Raw genomic sequence first — 19,553 nt, 5'->3', positions numbered from 1 at the left:
TGTTGCATATTGGATGTTACCATTCTGGGATTACTTCCGCCGTACCAGAATACTCCCTGTCTACGCTATGTGAAAAGGAAACTTACCATACAAAATGCAACCGCGAAATGCGAGGTGCAACGAGAATCTTGTAGGCTTCGGGAGATAACATTGCTGTAATTACTGAATTTCCGGAAATCCGCAGAGTATTATTTTTCGGGATGAGAAATGGGAAGAGCTATCAGATAACTATAAAATTCTGAATCATTTTATAAGAAAATACCTTTATACTTTATTGAGTTTGTCGTATGAAGCACAATAGAATAATAGGCAAATGTAATAACGCACAGCGCGTTCATCAGTAACAAAAGTTTTTATATCGGTGATTCAGGTATAAAAAATGAACGATATATGATACGTAATGAATTAATAGAATGCCATCAGATCATTCATGTCATCTTCGACATTCACCGGAAAATAAGTAAGCGAGTACGGATCTACATATGTAGGTGAACTGTGTTTTTTTTTTCTCCCTATCTCTATGACGTGGTGTAAAATATTTGTTTATCTATAACGAAAGAAAACGTAAAAGGCGATCGAACTAATGAAAGATAGATGATATTGTTCAATATAAACTGCAATTAAAAACAATTGGTTTTCTCATCGTTGATATGCGTACGTTTTTTTTCGAGCCACCGGATTTTATATGAAATGTGAAAATTCGTAATTTTTTGGCACCGACATTTCGTAGTAATACGATAAATGTTACATCAATTTTCTCTCATTCGCATTGTTCACACTACGAATGGTGTTTTATAGGAGAATGAATAAATAATCTAATAATAATAATAATAAGATCCATTATCACTACATTCGTGATGCTGGTAATCATAGAAACAATTACGAAACTACCAGAGCCGAGGGGAAGCTCGAGAATTGAGGGTCTCGAGTCCTTCCAGGTCAAACATTTCTGTCCTTTAAGGGAGTGCTCGGCTTGTGCGGGGATGCGACAACCGAAGATGGTACATTTTCTTTTGAATGCTGCCGAGCACGCTCATCAGAGCGCAGCTTCTCAATCGTTCGTTGTTGCTGCGCTATTATTCTTCTCGCTGCGTCAACATCCTACGAAAAAATTTCGTACGTGGGTATGAAGCCCGTTTTTCTCACAGTTGCTGTTACGAGCGTGACACGTTATTTCGAAATTAGTTAAACGCGTTCTTTGATTGGTCTTTAGTTACGGGTTTTCATGCAGTGCTAAAATCCAGGTGACAGAACAATATGTACGATACAACGAGAAGAAACGCGACAATCTGCGTACAAACCTCTTTTAATTGCAGTTTTTCTTTTTTCATTTGCAACATATGCTGAATCTTCTGCTTGTGATTGTTGTGCCCAATCACAGCTGCGTACTTGTCTGCGAGGTCCTTATACTCAGCTTCTACTTTCCGCAAGTTCGATTCAAGCAGGTCACGATCTTCGAAGAATTTTGAAAAATCTCTGTAACAAGTCGTAGGTTATTGAAATGTTTCTTCAGTGTTTTGTTCATTTTTATTATGACTATTATTTTTTATTTATTTGGAAATCGCCATTGGGGAGGAATGGCAGGAACTTACGCTTCAGGGTTCCAACTTGTTCCGAGTTCTACTTTGGTTTCTACTTCGGTTTTATCTTTTGGGTCACTTTCATGTTCTGGCGTTGAACAGTTCTCCTATGAAATACGAAGTGTGCATGTGAGACGTAAATTATGACGATACACGTAGAGATTTATTTCGATACTTAGTATGTTGAAATTACCTTGCAGTGTTCTCCTTTGCCTTCCATGATTTCAAACTTTTTAGTCCACTCAGCGATGTAACTCTGTGCCTGAAACAGCGGCGAATATACCAGATTGGGATAATAAATGCGGATTCCACGCACGTATGCAAAGTTAGTATATATTGAAGAAGCAGAATCTACCTTGTCAATGGCCAACTGTTGTTCAGCCAATTTCGCGTTACTTTCTTCATATTTTTTATTTGACTCTTTGTATAACTTCTCAAACTTATGACAAGATACCTCCAACTGCGCTAACTCAATTCCTTGAGCATCATACTGTTCTTCGGCTTTAAGTAACAATTCTCGAGCGTCGTTCAATTTTTCCAACATCTCAGCAAGCTGTTGTTTTAGCTGCGAAAAAATAGAAACTTTTGTACTGTTAAGTCTATAATGACACAGTACTATCTCTTACAGCGTGATTCAACGTACCTCTTTATTTTCATCATTCGATTTGTCACACTCTGCTCTGAGTCTGGTGATTTCAACAGCAGTAACATCATTCAGTTCTTGTATTTTAGCGTCAAATAAAGACTTCATTGCATCAAATTTCACCACGTTATCGACGACGAGCTGATCTATATCTTCTTTTTTAGCATCCAATTGCTGTAACAGACTTCGCATTTGTTCGTGTGCAAGGGTGGAATTAGCGCGCATTGTGTTCAGCAACTCGCGATGTTCCCGCAATCGCGTTTTCTCCCATTCCAACTCGGCTTGTAAACGCTCAACCTCTGAATCACTTTCCGCCAGACGTTCGCTGATTGCAGTAACAGTCGCCTGATTTTCTGACATTACAAGGTCCAGCCTGATGATAAAATTTTTGTGTGAAACACATAGGAAGATCTTTGATACAATCAAGGATCAATGATCTTTCATCTGATCCGATATGAATTTTCATTTTTAATGGAAGGCCTCACCTCCTTCGTCTTGTAACCATCTCTGATGCCTCATTGCGAAGTTGGTCTTTCAAAGTTTTTATCTCTTCCTTCCTGTCGGCTAATTCTGCTTCAGCTCGGTCAAGATCGGTTTGTAAGCTCTGGTTGGAACTTTCCTAAATAATGGGTATTACGCGACATTAGTATCTGAGAAGAGATATGTAGGAATTATATTTCAATTATAAACTCAGGTTGATGACAAAACCTGGTATTCTACCTTGGTGGCAGAGGATTCTTTCAATTCTTCTATCTCAACTAATAATTGAACAATTTCTTCTTCTTTTTGTTCAAGATTTTTCTGGGCGGTTGTGAGTTGTGAGTCCATTTCAGCCAAAGTTGTAATGTACTTTTCTGTGGCTTTCTGCAACTCTTCGTTAACAGATTGCTTAACCTCCTGGATCATACTTTCAGCCTTTTTTTCCATTTCATGCCTCTTTAGTAACATAATTACAAATATAGATTAGAAAAATTCATACCACAGTAGTTCATAGAAACTGAAATACAAAATACCTTTTCGCGTAGCACTGCACATTTTTGTCGGAATTCTTCCGTCCTCTCTGCCAGACGAGCAACTTCTTCGGCATGGCGACTCATCAGTGTCTGAATTTCCTGGGAATGGTTCTTCAATACTTGGGAATGGTGATCTTTAACCTCTTGGAGTTCATCTTTAGCTTCTTTCAAGCGACTCTTCACCTGAAAGTCATTATTCAGTATTGAGTTAAGAAGCGGAGTCTTTTAGGTATGAAAATTGATAGTGAGTTGTCAAATGAACTCACATCAGAATATAAGCATTCGATTTTTAATAACTTCTCTTCCAAAGATTTCTTAGCAGCAATTTCTATTTGCAGGGAATCTTTCAATTGAGATTTCTCGTTTCTTTCAGACTCAAGTTCGTCTGTTAACTTTTCCTTTCTCTGTTCAAAGTCTTTTATCAAACCATCCATTTCCGCACCATAGCTTGCAGCAAGCGACATTGCATGACGGTCTGATTCTGAGGCTAAATTCTCGTTCTCTGCCTTATATTCATCGCGTTCACATTCCAGCATTGATAGCTGGGATTGCAATTGAATAACCAGATCATGACGTTGCTGCAATTTGACATCAAGGTCTTCTCGGACCTCGGATAGATTGGTAAGCTCAATTCGAAGCTTGTATTCCTCGTCTTTCATCTTACTTATTTCAGCCTGGAAATCTTCATGGATTTTTTGCATCTTTGCTTTCATCTCTATGTCTGCCAGCTGACGATCTTGTACCTAATAAACGAAATAATACACCATAGCTTAGGAGCTCGAATCGCAGAATTGATGTTGTGAGAAAAATTCTTCAATTTCTTACCATTTCATCCATATTTTTCTTGTACCGAGACTCAATTTCTGTTTGCTCTTCTTTGATTGCAGCCAGCTGTCTTTCAAGGTTCACAATATCTTCCTTCATGTCCTCTATCTGCTTTTCATATTCTTGTATGGTTTTGTCCTTGTTGTGGCACTCGACCTTTAGATCGGCTAGTTCTTTTGTTACATCGTATTTGATATCACATTTTTTATTACTCGCCAGTTTCACAGATGAATTATTTTGTGCTGGCTTAGTGACAGACTTTTTCTTCGGTAACTGGGGCTGTAAATCACGGAACATTAGCCAAAGCCAACTTGAACAAAATTATACTCTTTTAACAACCTTGTTTTCAACAGGTGTACTCACAATTTTGAACGGTGGTACCCCGGTAATGCTGCCTGACTTGCTAGATGTCGAGGTGTTACAATCGGCGCAGCTACTAGAGATACTTTTGTTGTCTTGGAATCTATCTGTTTTCTCAATAACCAATCCCTTGATTTTATTTTTGAACTTTGGATCATAAGCTCCTGGAGGCGGCGCATCATCTGTAATAAAATGAAAATGTATTTATTAGCAAAGAGGTTGAATCATTGAACTATATAATACCAACGATGTAGTAGTAAGACAATTACTACATCGTTATAATACTCATAGTTCAGTGGGTCAAATAAGTCCATTGATGAATAAATAACAAATACATAACAAAGTGTTGAACAAAATAGAGTTTTACCAGTTCTAGTCCGTTAAAACAAAATTTGGGTGAGAAGAGTGGTAAATTCATAGATGAAACTATTAATCATTTACCATATTTCATTTGGCAGTAGTTTACAGATCAATACTGCGAATGTGAAACGATGCATATTCAAAGAATTTTACTTACTAGGAAATTCGTTGAATCTTTGAATTCTTGCTCTGGGAAAGGACATCTTGGTGCACAACGCTAGTTCAAGTTAAATAAATCTCAAAGTGTTACTATTATTATTCTAATCGTTCAAGGGTAGAGTGCCACAAGCAACTTTAACGCGACCGTCTCGTTCAAGTAACAACGTACTTTTGCGAGGGAAATTCACGAAGGACGATTCTATGGGAAACCATTACGCCATGGGTTAACGTACTATGGGAAATGCAAGATGGGCTATTTAAATTCTCAAAAGAGACGGTTACGTTACACAATAAAGACCAATCGCAGATCAGCTCAATACCAGGACCGTAAAATCTACCAATCATAAGAGTGGCAATCAACAGGCGGCAGGACGTGCGCAAGTTAATTCGTGAACTTCTGGCTTTGGTCAGTGCTATGGGCGGAGTTTAAAAGTGAAGTGCATCGGTCAACGGTGAAGGGACTGATAATCAGGCCCAATGCGACGTGCATCGAAACGCTGCACGTGTGGTAGTTCGTTCCACAAAACAACGCGGGAAATAAGGTTGACGTTGACGTTGACTTAATAGTTGTATTTCAGTGATATATAGTTCAGTGGTGTTAACAGTGGTGGTATGATGCAGTTACTGAATTAATACAGTTCTTCATTCGGTTATTTGGCAGTCATTCTCTTTAAAACGATTCGAAAATTCACCCGGCGTTCGGCTGATCGTTGACTGATGATTAGTACGTACGTCAGTCAACGGGCTGATGGCCGTAGCGGCGATTCTGCAAAGTTCAAGAATCGGTGGAGATATTGACTACTTTCTATTTGAGTTCTACGCGATTCTACGTTGTGTATTGACATGTTGTTCAGAGGAAGTGGTGAATAAAAAGCGATTGAAAGGTATAAATTATTTAAGAGTGTTATCTGTTGAGTTTCCTCTACGTAGTCAATACCAAGCACCTTCTGATTACTTAATTATTTCAGTTCTGTTTAGTCCGAGGCAATCCCGTTCTCAAACCCTCAAACGCTGTAGTGCGCTATGTGATACGACATAACCTAGACAATTTCTGATTACAAGCATTTTGTAACACGGAATTTGTTCAATTTTGTGGACTCAGAACAATTTGGTGAGCGTATAACTGAAAACTAATACTCTTGTAGTGAATAATTGGATTTCTTCAGACCTGTATAGCAGTTTTTCAATATGAAAAATGAAGAGATTCATAGCACCAATGTCTCCAAGAAGATTTCATCTGACATTCTATATTGAACTCAAATTCAATTCTGAAATTCATAGTTGGAAGTCGTTGTCACCCCACTTTCAAGATAATCATGCAGTTCAATATCGTATATTTTGATGAAACATGACAAAGAAAATTATGAATGATTTATAATTTCTCATATTTAGAACTCCTAAGATAAATTATCATCAATGATGAGTTAAATTATTCATATCAATCGATCTCCGAATTGAATTCTCTATTGTACTGTGTCAAATTATTTTTTTTTCTTACTATCTTGTTTCAGATTTAAGAGTCATAAAACTCCTCCAAAATGAGTGCTCGACTGTTGAAGGATCCTGCGACCATCAACAGCCGGATCTTTGTTGGTCATTTGCAAACCGAAGATATGAACAAACATGAATTAGAGGAACACTTTCAGAAATATGGCAATGTTGTTGGATCCCTGATTAATAGAGGATTCGGGTTTGTTCAGTTTGAAGATGAACAATCTGCACTGAATGCGATCCAAAATGAAAATGGAACATTGTTCAAAGGCAGACGAATAGGTAAGTGTTTGTGTGACATTTATTTGTCATCTTAAAAAAAAGGATGGATGAAAAAATCCATAAATTGATGGAAACATTCAAATTTCTTACAAAGTAAAATTTGGGATCTTATGCTATCCACCTAAAAAATTTTCTTGTGTTTAATCTGGATTGCAATCAACTTAGAATCCACTACTAAATGAACTTGCTTGCTCTGATTGCCTTATTGCCAGATGTCAGACCTGCCAAAAAAGATAATCAAGCTGGTGGAGGAGTTGGAGGAGGAGGAGGAACAGGTATACCAACTGCTGTAACTGGACCAGGGAGTACTGGGATTGGCCCAGTGATCGCTGGCGGAGGAAATGAGAATCAGAGTAACTTTGTGCCGCCACAGGGAAGTGGGAACAACTCCTTTGGAAATGGAAGTAACCAATTTGGTGGTGGAAAAGATTCGTTCAGTGGAAATGGAAACCCAAGTTTTGGAAGTGCAAATCAAAGTTTTGGTGGTAAGAACATTGAAAATTTCATAGTGGACCAAATTTGAGTAATTATAATCAAATGAGATGTAATGTCATTTTTTTCAGGTAATAATCCGAATTCTTTTGGCGGAAACCAGCCTAGAGGCCCTGGAAATGATCAATTCAGTGGCAATCAAGGTGGTCATCAACCTCGTGGACCACTTGGTGATCAATTTGGTAGTAACCCTGGAGGTAATCAACCGCGAGGAGCACCGAATGATCAATTCGGTAGCAACCAAGGAGGTAATCAACTTCGGGGACCATCCAGCGATCAGTTTGGTGGAAACCCTGGAGTTAATCAATCTCGGGGCGGACCCAATGATCAATTTGGTGTCAACCAGGGAGTTATTCAACCACGGGGAGGGCCTGGTAATGATCAATTTGGTGCAAACCAAGGAGGTAACCAACCCCGGGGACCCTCCACTGATCAATTTGGCGGCGGGAATCAGAATCGAGGCGGCAATAACCAAAACCGGAGTGGCAATATCGACCAATTCAACTCTGAGAATCAGATTCGAGGAAGCGCAGAGCAGTATGTGCCAAGCAATCAAAATCGCGGTCCTGGGAATCAAAACCGAGGGCCTGGAAATGATCAGTTTGGAGGTACAGGTGGTCCTGGTATTGGTGGAAATCAAAATCAAAATCAGAACCAAAACCCAAACCAAAATCAAAATCAAAACCAGAAACAAAATCCGAATCAAAACCCAAACCAAAATCGTGGAGCAGGAAACAATCAGGGAGGAAACCAAGCGCCAATTGGAAGACCAAGGGGGCACAGAGGTGGTAAAAATCGAAACAAGAACCGAGACAATAGTGGCGGTGGAGGAGGAGGTGGAGGCGGAGGTGGTGGGAACAACAATTTCAGAGATCGCAGCCCATTGAACAGAGGAAACCACAATGATGAAAAGCTAGGGAGAGATTGGGATCGTGGCAAACAAATTGAAAGGTATATTAGTAATGGTCGCTTTTTTTGCTTCCAAATAAAAGATGGCTTTGTATTAGAGTTAATCCTTGGGTCTGAATGACTGAAAAATATTTAATAAGAATTTGATTTCTGACAATAGGGGTCGTAGTGTCGGTTATGGACGGGATTCATTTGGGGACATTGGCAGTCGGGGCTATGATGATTTCGGATGTCTACCGACGGGGGGTAGAGATGTCAGCTCTGCATTTGGGTGCGCAATAAAATCATTTCTCAAAGTGGAGACATTTCAATAATATCATGTGAAGATATCCGAAATTTTAAATCCACTAGTATTTAAGTGAAATGAATTACTATAGTTTTTATGGCATATGAAAGAAGCGGAGGCACCGAGAAAGAAAAAATATTTCTATTCACAGGTCACTTTCTGGAGCAAGTGATTACCCGGCCTCTATTGCAGCTGAAAAGAACGATTGTGAGATCATCGTGGTCAGCAAAGCATTAACGTAAGTAACCAAAGCTAAGCGAAAATTACATTTCAGAAAGTTGACAAAACTTTATTGTTTATTATTCCCTACAATCCTCAGTGAGTATGCAGAGGCGATAGAAATGAGATTGAAGAAACTTGGTTTAACTGTGGATCTATTATTCCCTAATGAAGATGTGCCACTCAGCCGTGTTCTTGGGAATATTGCCAGTCGCGGGTGTTTGTACGCTGTTGTTGTGACTCACATCAATCAAGAACACAGATCTCTCACTTTAAACATTCTACACGGGCTTCCTCAAGGTATTAAAACTAATATCAACCCCACCCTTCCCATTATTTGCAAAATGTTTCTGATTATTGAGTAGAACAGTTTGGAAACTTTTATGTATGTATCGAGTGTGATTGTATCCAAATGCTGGAGTATGTGCTGTTTGCTTTGTAATTCTAAGAAACTTGTGATTTCATGACAATTTTGTGTTTGGTTGAAAACAGAAACTTTCTTAAGCAGTATTCGTGGCTCCAAAATTTATGTAAAAGTTTGTTTAACATAAATATTTTCAAAACCACTCTATTTTCAGAGCACAGGAATATGCCGGTTGAGGATGCAATTAATCTGATAAATCGAGACTTCACCAGTCATAAAGCAGGAAGTTCGCGTTCTGTACCATTAAATGCACCACTAACTGCTGATCGCCATCCAGATGCAGTTCAAGTACTGTTAAACATGTTGGCAGACAATCGGTTGTTAACGGTTCTACAGTATGACAGAGTTTTGAGGTATTTGGAATTGAAACGAGAAGCCCAAGTCCAAATCGAACTTGGAGATGCAAAGGACCTGGCAACTGCCACCCCTGCGGCGAGTGACCCAAAACAAGCTGAACTACAGTCAAGAATTTTGAACATCTTGAATAGCAGCAAACCAGCTTTAGCTGTAGGGCCTGTTCCTAGCCCAGTTCCGGCGCCTACTCCGGTTCCACCAGCAAATTGGGGTGCAGGTAAATGTTCTTCTGAAATAATCCATTTTGGTACAATATTTCAAAATGACGTTCTACCAAATAGTCCTGTTTTTTTTAATCTGTATCACGTTATCAACACTGTGACGAGGTTTATAATAATAAATCAGGATATTCCTCACGCTATACTGTTAAAACGCGATATATCTCTGTGTATGTATGCATGTATGAAATTTCTCTTCATGTCCAATAACTTTGCGTACGGGAAGTCGGCATATTCAGATATTCACAGGGTAATGTTTGTTGCCGATCAGATAACATATTGACGATCTGTTGAGAGCGTTTGAAATAAGCATGGTATTAACGGCTGATTGCTGTTGATGTTACTTGTAAAGAATAGCGACTGTTACAAATCTTTGTGATTTACGCGCAACATGCAAGATATGTCGTTTTGGCATTGTCGCTATTTAAGATATTGCGCAATCACAGCTTTAATTGCGATATAGGGAAACAAGGGTTCATTTACTCTTTTTACAGACAACGATTTTTGTCTTGTTTCCATTCGCAATCGCAAGACTCTTCGTAATTTCTCGTTTGGAAAAGCCGCAGCGTACTGCCCGCTGATCTTCCCAAGTGTTCTTATATTTTTTAAGACACTTTCATTCTTTAAGGCTTTTTGTATTTGAGCAGCTTTGTTATCGGCCTTGTGTCGTTTCGCCAATCCGTGATCCTGATAGTGATCTCGATTGTCACTTAACACAGTTGTTTGCGCACATTTCTTTTCGCGTTTACGGACCTCACTATTAACTTGGTCTTGACATTCAGACAGTTATTAGGGTGTGTCACACTTGACATTGCGTAAATTAGGTCGCTGGCTTCCGCATAGCCGCTACTATCTCCCTTTACGAGTGTTCACATAAATTTGAACAACATTTCCGTTTGCAATAGTTTTTCCAAAGCGTACGCTCTGATCAAATAAGGGATCAAATTCGAGGGTAGACATGATCATCTACCCTTCTTTGAAGTGATAAGCGCAGACGGTTCACTTGCGCTCCGGATACCGAAGTAAATATTAAACTGCAACAAATTACCTAATAATTAGCCCTGATGTAGGCCACTTCACATCAGTATGGGTACTAAGGATGATATGAATCAAAAGCATTACATTCAAGGTGTAGGTATTACGGAGTGTTATGTGCCATGCAGCATCATCTGTAGCTTTACGTTATATGTGTCTCAGAAATCTGATGAATCACCAAAGAAGATAGTACTCCTTGGTACTAAAATCGACACTGAAGAAACAGGCAACAGTTTTCCAATCTTCCTTTGATTCTGATTAGTTCTACATTAGGTGCTAGATTTAGGATGCTATAAAGTTTCATACAGGTTTCTCAGAAACCAATGAGTTTTCCAAGTTATTACAGAATTTCAAAACGTTTTACTTACTCTCATGACACTGGGCTTTTGTATAACAAGGTATATTTGTTGATAGAGAGAGAGCAGATACCTTTGTTAGAATATGTTACTGATAGTTATTTAGCATGAAATTATTATGTAGAATTCCATCAGCGATCCATCAGATCTCTGAGTTGCGGTAATCGCTCTTTGATATCTAGAATATTCAACATCTGCCTAAAGACATTGGGAATCGCGTAATCCTTCATTTATTCGATACCTGGCTGACAGGGTGGGTGGAGAGAAATGCGATGTTGATAAATTTTAAACCATACACCCAGGTAACACGCTGAAATTATAATTGTGATTCAAGGTTTGCACATTTATTGAATTACTTTTATATTTTTTATGTACGGTAATCTGTGTCTTATTCTTGTTTGTTTAGCCGATGATTGCTTATAGTTGGCGTTCATAAAACACATCAAATGATCAGGTTTTTATAATTCTCGTTCGATCAACTGAATCTTGAAACAACAGCCCCAATGATTTAGACGGGAAAATTTTTTCAAGTCGTAGTATCTAAACTTTCGACACATCCGATGAAATTCATTTGCTATATATGTTCGCTCAGTATTGTGTATCATTTGTATATTCTCACACGGATGTGAATTGAGAAGAACCACAGCTAATATATATGTGGTAGTATTTGGCAATCGGAAAATTCTAAGATCTTTGCAAAACTGCATTTTCTTATCCAATTGAATACATGATACAAGAGTAAGACAAAGAATGAAAATATTAAAATGTAGTATGCATTGAATATTTGACTACTCATAGTACATTATAATTTTCATGAAATTGTCATATTGTGCCAGCAGCTTCTTCAAAAACGGTACCCACAACAACTGCTGCAAGTTCTGGGATAACTCCGTCTCCTCTGCTGAATGATCCAACTGTACAAAAAGCGCTAGACAGTCTCTTGCAAGGAAATTTGCTCAAGAGCATTGGAGATCCGCAGCCCGCTGCCGCAACACCTCTGTTTGCAGCTTTTCCCAATATCGGCCGATTCTAAAAAGAGAAAAAACCGCACCTGCTTTGAAAAAGTTAAGAAATCCTATCGCTATTTCATACTACAACGACCAAGACAAGTCTTCTGTATTTTAATGCACTTCCCTCTTAAGTGGTTCCATGCGACATCTAAATTTTTGCTTTGGGTTTAGCTTCTTCAATCTTGTAAATACACACGAATATTCCTGCCTCGATTGAAAAAAATATTACTCATTATTTGTTTAGTAAAGTAAAAGCTAAATGTTGGGATACATTTCGTACAGTACGTTACTCAATTCTTCTTCTCAGAGCGTGGAAGCAAGGTTTCAATTCATAAAAATGCTTCCCAAAGAATTCGAGTATGTATTGAGATATCCTTTGCTCTTTGAGTACTTGAACTAATCTCAAACTTAGTTAATAGAATTTGAAGTTGCCTGTGTTGATTTTCCATGTTTAATTCGACCCATCTTTAGTACTTTCATTTATCTGTTGGATCGCATCTTTTTTTAGTTTTTTTTTCTCTACACTGTAGTGTGTGCGACATTTGAAAAAAACTCACAACGTGACGAATGAATTTTGTGAAAAATGCCGTATTGTGCATAGATTTAGCAACAATCTGGTCAGCCCAAAGTAAAAATCGAATAGTTTAAATGATGAATTCTATACCATAAAATTCATAGCTATCGATAAGTAATGACTGGTATCCTATAACATTTTTAATAGATCAACTTTGGTATGAGTACATATTAACACGCATGGTGCACAGAATATCGTATAAAATTGTTTTTTGATCGGTCCCATGTTCGGCCTGTTCACTCTTCTTTTTGACAATCTGATCGGAAATGGAGAATTTTAAATTCCTGCCGGTAATGTGGTAATAATTTTAAACGGAAGTATGGCCCACGTGTGAGAGATTTTTGGTAAACTATGAAATGACCGTGGTTTTAAATAAATCTTATAATACATTGATGGATTCCATTGTCACCATTGCAAATATAATGACGACCAACATTGATTATCTAATTGAATCAAATAGTGAACTAGTACGTATGTAATAACAGATTGTGATGATTGACGTAAGATGCATGGTCCAACTGAAGGACTGTGCAAGTTATTATGAAGCTTGAGTTTAGGATGTATGGTCGGAAAAATCGAATCTATAATATGGAAAGATGAATCTGAGTTTGGACGAGAACGTATAAGTTAAATCCCTATGTATTGCGCATCTTACATGTAATGTTCTACATGATGTGATAGGTACTGAGATTTTCATATTCTGGACGTTGATTGATTATCAATGAATTGCTTATTATTCGTTTTATTTTGTCATCATAAAACAATACCTAGGTCACCACACCCACATTGAGAGATGAATATTGTGTACCGATTATGAAATCAATAAATACATACCCAAGTACAGTGTCTAGATTGTCGATGATTGATGCATTGTCACTCCTCGTACTCAGCCGCAAACAAGTCTGTACCTTTAATTTAGGAAGAGTCATTTTTTCCAGTCGCCCATTATTCCGATCACCAGCAGAAAAATAAATCTTCAAACCCACCCCAAAAATGCCATTTCTATGCCAGAGGGTGCGATATAATACTATAGTAATGAGCAGAGTTTTTATCTACTCTAGCTTCAATTCCATAATTGGAAAACTTGAAGAGCAAGTTGAAACAGTGAACAAAGTTCACACTTATTTTCATGACCTTAAAAAAGCGTACCTGATGTACCGTGTCAAATCGTTTAATGAAAAATGTTAAATGAATCACACTCGATTTTTCTCAAATCTTGTATGGTTACATGCTGTACTTGATGTACTTCAACTTGAATGATTTCCAGTTGATGTAACTGGTAACAGATTTCTGTGCGATTTTCCTGCGGTAACTAATGTTTGCTCTTTTAAACAACGAACCGAAAATAGAAAGATCTGCTCATTACTGATCTGTTGTTTCAACATTGAAGCTAATCATCTAAAAATGTTGATCGTACTTCTTCTTTGCATATTTTACGAAGTTGGTAGAAAATATGAGGAATGGATGCTGTATACTTTGAATTGTGAGCTTTGAATCCAAATTTTAAGAAAATGTATGATGTGGCATTGATATTATGAGATTGACGCAACATTATGATTAGAAATGGGGGCTTAATGATACGCATATAAAAATCTTTTGGCTGTAAAAAGTATAACTATCATTGTTGTCATAACATGTTTTAATAGCACAGCACAATTCATTCTTATCTGTTATTGAATCTAAGAAGCAGTGAGCTAGTGAACTTATTTCAACAACCTTGAGCAGTATTTGTTGAGAATTCAAGCATGTTAAGGAAGATAATCATTACATTGTAATTCAATAAGCATGAGTTGCAGGTAGTTTACATAAAAGAAAATATATATGCCAAACGAAAGCGCAAAGCAGAGAATACAACTTTGGAAACATCTCTAAAAACACCAAATTTATAGGCCATTCGCAAAGAAGCAGATCCTAAATGTTAGAAGTGATGTAAATTGTTCAATCAAGCATTATGGTAAATGGTTTTAAACTATTTCAATTTACCTAAGTAATAGCTTTTCAAAAATTGAACAGCATGAACGACTTCCTCACATGGCTTTGTTACTTCCTTGTCTAGGATCTTTAAAACACTCTTAACTGCATCAACGTCGTGATTATTTTTCAGTAATCTTTCCTTGAATGGTTTTAGCTTCTGCACTAATTCTTTGTTCTTCGATATTGATCCGATGTGATTCTGTAGAATCTCTTTATATGTGGGCCAGTCATTGTAGCAAGCTGGACATTCACATTCAAAGAAATACTCTTCTAATATTTTTTTTTTACGCTCACTCTTTGACATGTATCCATGAGCAGTACCATAGCAAGTAAAAATCTGATCGCCTACATGAATGGGCTCCACTGCTCTGGTGATCATTGTTAAGTTCTCAAAATGCCTAAAGGTATTTGGTGTACAAGAGTGATTCTGCAGGCTATGAAGAACATAGAGGCCGGACCCAGATTTCAAGCCTGGCTCCTGTTGCACCTGAATAAAGACATTTTCTCTGTCAGCTAGTCACATTGAGCCATTGCTTGCCAAATATCATTCTTTATGTAAAAACTGCAAAGTGAGTGTTGATTATTTTATATATGTTTCCAGTGGTTTTATATATTCAGATATCCATAAATGTACTAATTTATTTTATGATTTTAGAACAATTGTTTCACATCCCTAACTGACAATAAGAGGGAATGGTGAGTATTGTCTGGTTTGGTCAAATATTAATGTTTATTATTAAAATTAGTTCTGGCAGGTGACTTATTTTCATTTTTCAGAGAGAATCATAGCAGTGACAGTACATTCTCCCAGCGTAATAATATATAGGCTACACAGACGTTCATTTTACATGACAACAGGATCTGATGATGATATGGTGCAAGGAATACAGTGTCATTTTTGATGGAAAACAACGTGATGTATCAAATAAAATAATTTGAATTTCCTCAGTCAGTATGGTTTATCCTTTTTCTTAGTTAGTGGCAATTTAACTTGGACAGATATTATACTTACAGAAAAGCAGTTCGAGGACATAATCACACAGGCTCGAAGCATAATTGCGCCACAGAATCCGATGTCTGGAAATTTGGAAATATCCCTTAACTCTTCAAGTTTGTATTTTTTTTTGAAAAAACTGGTTTCTACAGCCATCAATATCACTGCCAGAGATGAGATACACGCAAATGCACTTATTCCAATTAATGGTCTCGTTGTCATATTAGTCGCAAGAGACAGTGCTGAGCGACCATTAAAGCTCTCCAACTTTCCATTGTCTGTGAAGCCAGCAGTTCTACTATCTATGGTGTAATAAAATGCATAGTGGTTTTCGAATTATGATTGATGGGAATATTATTTTTAGCTCATTTAGTTAAGCATAGTGGTGGGTCGAAAATGTTTGTGAAGAACGTTAGTAGAGTCACATAGTAAACTATGGTGAATAGTTGCCTTGTTGTACTTTACCATTAACCCTGATGAAAGTGTCATTGCAACTATAATTGTAAGTATGTAAACGGCGATACCTGAATTCGATTCTGCTACCTTCATATCCTTCCGCAGCTCATTAATAGCTGTTCCATTTTGCGTTACTTTGATCAATAGTCTCATGATTTTAGTTAGCATTCTTATTTTGTCTGTGTCAACGTTGAGCAAACTGGGCAATAGAGATATAATTTGACATTCAATTCGGTGTGCCAAAGTCCAGGCTGATTTCCGACATTGGTTTGAACAGTATTGGGCCATAGGACAATGAAGGCAAGGAATCATGTTGTAGCATTTGGAAAGACAATGACTGCAATGCGTGTAGTACCTATGGATGCATACAGAATTAATTGCTGATGATAGCGGTATTAATGTCTATGAATTATTTAAACTGATGTGTTTAATATTATCCAGATATTTTTTCACAGAACTACCAAATTCCTCTGGTATAGAATCACTTTTAGGCAACAATGTTTTTTGCAAAAAGTTAAATAATACGTCAACAACTCTCAATCTCGACTGACCTTTCCTGATAAATGACAGACGCAAAGGGATCCTCAACAGCAATAACATCTCCGGGTTCAAATTCCTTAATAGCTATCAGGTGTCTCCCATATTTTTCAGAAAATGAAATTGCTACTCCATCACTAGCTGATGGAGCTTCATCATTCGGACCATAAGCAAGTGCTGGAGGACCATCCTCCACCAAATATCTAGGTTTTTCATTGTCAGAATGTTTGGAAATGTTAAAAATTTCGGATACAGTGCTTATAGTTTTAGTCCCTGATCCAGTGAGTAATTGATCTTTAGACTCAGTTTCTGGCTCCACAGTTTTTATTAATGGAAACTTTTTACTTGTTTCACTTTCCCCGTTTGTGTTGAATGGACATTTTTCTTTATCTTCATTTTCTTCTTTGACGTTTGTATTTTTTATCTTGTCTTCATCCAATGCAATCTCTTCACTTTTGGTGTCTGACAGCCTAGATATTTCTGCTAATGCTTTATCTCCTCTTTCTTTTAATTTCTGTTTTTTCTCTTCAGGGTATCCCAAAGAGAGAGCAGTATTCAGGTCCATCAAACACTCCTTATAATATTGCTTCCGATACAAAGCTGCTGAACGATTTGCATAGGCATAAGCCATCAGCTCTGGGCTATCTGCATATGCTAAACTCTTCGTATAACTCTCTATGGCTTCTATATCTTCTCCGGATACAAATTTTTGATTACCTAGATATTTTGTGGAAAAAAATTCTCATGACTTACATTGATAAGTGATTGTATTGACACACATGTTTCATGTTGCATCAATGAATTACAGTCTTATTGTAGCCTTACGTATCAACTGTAATTAAGAATTCTCATGGTCTTGAAGCAAATATTGAGGAAACAAAAAATGAAATATTTACCTTCCTCTCGATACCTTATAGAGTCTTCTCTGTTCTTTAATTTTGGCTTAAAAGGTGGAAGTTTGGATTTTACCATGTTCTGTAAAATGTGGCTTACAAGGGCTTCACTCTCGCGTTGTAGTCCGTAACCAACGTGAGATTTATTATTATGTTTTAGGGCAAGCACGAGTTGTTTGGCAGTATCCATTTTCTTCCAATAAATCTGCACAATCGTCAAACTTATTACCAACTTCTAATTAAACCATGGATAGTGGGATCAAGCTACACATTGAGAAATTATCCAATAAATTTGTAGATACTGTCTCCATGAAATCATAGCTGAAAATACCCTTAAACATATTTCATTTCCTACAATTTGAGATAATATATTGTTGAGTAATTTGTACATTGAACACCAATTTCAATTTCTTAAACCCAAATTCGTAAAAAATTGTTTCAGCTTTAAATAAAAATTTTTAGTGATTGCAAGTTATCAAATATTGAGTATACTTGTTTTTGTACCTAATGTATCCTGTACTGGAAAACCTACTAATTATATTGTAGATTAAAGCTTGCTGAACGTTTCAACAAAGTCTGTACTAAGAAGACTAAGGTGAGAGACTAAAATTACTGCTAGTGGAAGAAGCTGAGACTGCTGACTGTCTGCATTGATTGACGGCATTGGTGGAGTTCACGAAATAATTAAATCTAAGAATACTCTGCTTGATGGAGAAGAGATCGTTCTTGGTATAATATCTGCACCACTTGTACGACACAGCACACAGGTAAGTTCGGGAAGATCCTTGGTATGTTATAATAAAACTTTCAACTACGATAGACTAGGATTAATGGTACTATTTCATTTAAAAGTGTTAAACCTGATTACATTCGTAAAGTGATTTTATTTTGAAATTAACTCTCATTCAACTTCAGTGAACATTTAGCTTTATTCAAATATGTACGTACTTCCTACCTGTCTTAATTAATTTCAAATACAGCAGCGTTTCCAGAGTTGTAAAGCCAACTATGAGTGATCAAAAAACGTGCTGCAGTTATTGAAAGAGTAATTATAAGTGTTAAATTGTAAAAAGACTTTGAGATAAAAATATTGTAGTGGCTGCTATACAGCCTGAACTTTCAACACCTACTAAGTTTTATACCTAGAGAGCATAGTGAACAGAAGCCGGTCATAATTTGAACTGTATTTTTATTCTAAGCTGACTCATTAGTCAACCTATTTTTGCATTCGAGAAGGCAAGTTTCAATAAAACTACATGGGAACTGGATATTTTGGTGTTTAAAGTACTAGGGGCTATACATGAATATATTCTCAAAATATCCACATGCCTGAAGATATTAGCTACAGTATGTATTATCAGTCATTAGGATATAGCTCCATGGTTTGTTAGATGTTTGTTTTTATAATTTCTTCTAGTCAAATCCCGGTTACAAAATCAACATGAGTTAATATAAAACAATTCATGAATCTTTTAGAAAATAGGTATGAGTAGATGAAACTGAACAACTGAGTATTGGCTGTCCCAGAACATTGCTGTGTTCTTGAATATTTTCTTTCATACATTACACTTTTTCTGCGTAACTAAAGAAGTAAAAGTTGGATGATTATGTTTATCTGTATAATATTTAAGGAAACTGAGTATCCCATCAAAGTCGAAGGGACACTGGAAGCAATATTCTATGCTTGAAGTGAATATTTACGTTCTGTTAAACGGAGCTATAGAGCCAAATTCTGTTTGATACTGTCTTAAAATGACCCTTGGGTCAACTGTGTCGAGAGACTTACAGAAAATTTGGCATGCGTTCAAATGCAGTACAGCACTCAGATAGCTAACAGTCGCGATAATGTCATATGCTAGGAACAGCTATTTCCATACCTAGCTAATAATAGATATCACTATTATTCGATGTGGCTGGGGTGAAAGAAAGTACCATTAAAAGGAAATCGATTCACGGATCAAATAGTGCTGATAGCTTCAAGAATCGCCTCTTTCTCAATTTTTTCAATGTTCGGCCAGAAGTTAACTTCCACCTTTTATTTGTATAAGTGTAAGGAAGTTTACAAAATCAGAATTTCATTTTCTCCTATATTTCAGTGAAGTGCACGCA

General features: G+C 37.1%; 3 protein-coding genes across 13 annotated transcripts; 1 reads left to right on the top strand and 2 right to left on the bottom strand.

The window, feature by feature from the left end:
- Positions 1 to 246: 246 nt before the first annotated feature.
- On the bottom strand, positions 247 to 5,266 carry LOC105691221 (myosin-2 heavy chain, non muscle-like). Its single transcript, XM_012409558.3, has 13 exons — positions 4,939 to 5,266; positions 4,425 to 4,603; positions 4,062 to 4,340; positions 3,503 to 3,979; positions 3,237 to 3,419; positions 2,944 to 3,159; positions 2,709 to 2,842; positions 2,224 to 2,596; positions 1,936 to 2,145; positions 1,774 to 1,842; positions 1,593 to 1,687; positions 1,302 to 1,476; positions 247 to 1,101 (listed from the first exon to the last, which is right to left on the bottom strand). The coding sequence occupies exons 1-13, from the start codon at positions 4,982 to 4,984 to the stop codon at positions 940 to 942; spliced, it is 2,598 nt and encodes an 865-aa protein (XP_012264981.2). The 5' UTR covers positions 4,985 to 5,266; the 3' UTR covers positions 247 to 939.
- Positions 5,267 to 5,361: 95 nt separating this feature from the next.
- Positions 5,362 to 17,832, top strand: LOC105691290 (pro-resilin-like). 3 transcript variants are annotated; one of them, XM_048655948.1, is made up of 10 exons: positions 5,362 to 5,824; positions 5,909 to 6,051; positions 6,452 to 6,713; positions 6,926 to 7,198; positions 7,277 to 8,156; positions 8,275 to 8,385; positions 8,552 to 8,638; positions 8,720 to 8,919; positions 9,198 to 9,614; positions 17,605 to 17,832. In XM_048655948.1, exons 3-10 carry the CDS (start codon positions 6,479 to 6,481, stop codon positions 17,685 to 17,687), a joined length of 2,286 nt encoding a protein of 761 aa, XP_048511905.1. In that variant the 5' UTR covers positions 5,362 to 5,824; positions 5,909 to 6,051; positions 6,452 to 6,478; the 3' UTR covers positions 17,688 to 17,832. The 3 variants fall into 3 exon arrangements, with proteins under 3 accessions (XP_048511905.1, XP_012265086.2, XP_012265087.2); XM_012409663.3 differs by lacking the exon at positions 17,605 to 17,832 and adding an exon at positions 11,846 to 13,431; XM_012409664.3 differs by lacking the exons at positions 5,909 to 6,051; positions 17,605 to 17,832 and adding an exon at positions 11,846 to 13,431.
- LOC105691291 (SET and MYND domain-containing protein 4-like) lies at positions 11,762 to 19,213 on the bottom strand. Of its 9 annotated transcripts, XR_007278601.1 has the most exons (10): positions 18,400 to 19,005; positions 17,448 to 17,649; positions 16,566 to 17,268; positions 16,083 to 16,369; positions 15,577 to 15,860; positions 14,574 to 15,051; positions 13,425 to 13,498; positions 12,574 to 12,719; positions 12,297 to 12,500; positions 12,079 to 12,220 (listed from the first exon to the last, which is right to left on the bottom strand). XR_007278601.1 is itself a non-coding variant. In XM_048655950.1 (8 exons), exons 2-7 carry the CDS (start codon positions 17,632 to 17,634, stop codon positions 13,464 to 13,466), a joined length of 1,974 nt encoding a protein of 657 aa, XP_048511907.1. In that variant the 5' UTR covers positions 17,635 to 17,649; positions 18,400 to 19,005; the 3' UTR covers positions 11,762 to 12,035; positions 13,425 to 13,463. The 9 variants fall into 9 exon arrangements, 4 of the variants coding, with proteins under 4 accessions (XP_048511907.1, XP_048511906.1, XP_012265088.2 ...); XR_007278598.1 differs by lacking the exons at positions 12,079 to 12,220; positions 18,400 to 19,005 and adding an exon at positions 19,146 to 19,213 and having other exon boundaries at positions 12,359 to 12,500; XR_007278600.1 differs by lacking the exons at positions 12,079 to 12,220; positions 18,400 to 19,005 and adding an exon at positions 19,012 to 19,029 and having other exon boundaries at positions 12,359 to 12,500.
- Between the last annotated feature and the right edge of the window lie 340 nt (positions 19,214 to 19,553).

The sequence above is a fragment of the Athalia rosae genome, chromosome 5 (genome assembly GCF_917208135.1).
Source record: "Athalia rosae chromosome 5, iyAthRosa1.1, whole genome shotgun sequence".
NCBI lineage: Eukaryota > Metazoa > Arthropoda > Insecta > Hymenoptera > Athaliidae > Athalia > Athalia rosae.
This window is presented reverse-complemented; position numbering and strand designations above follow the sequence as displayed.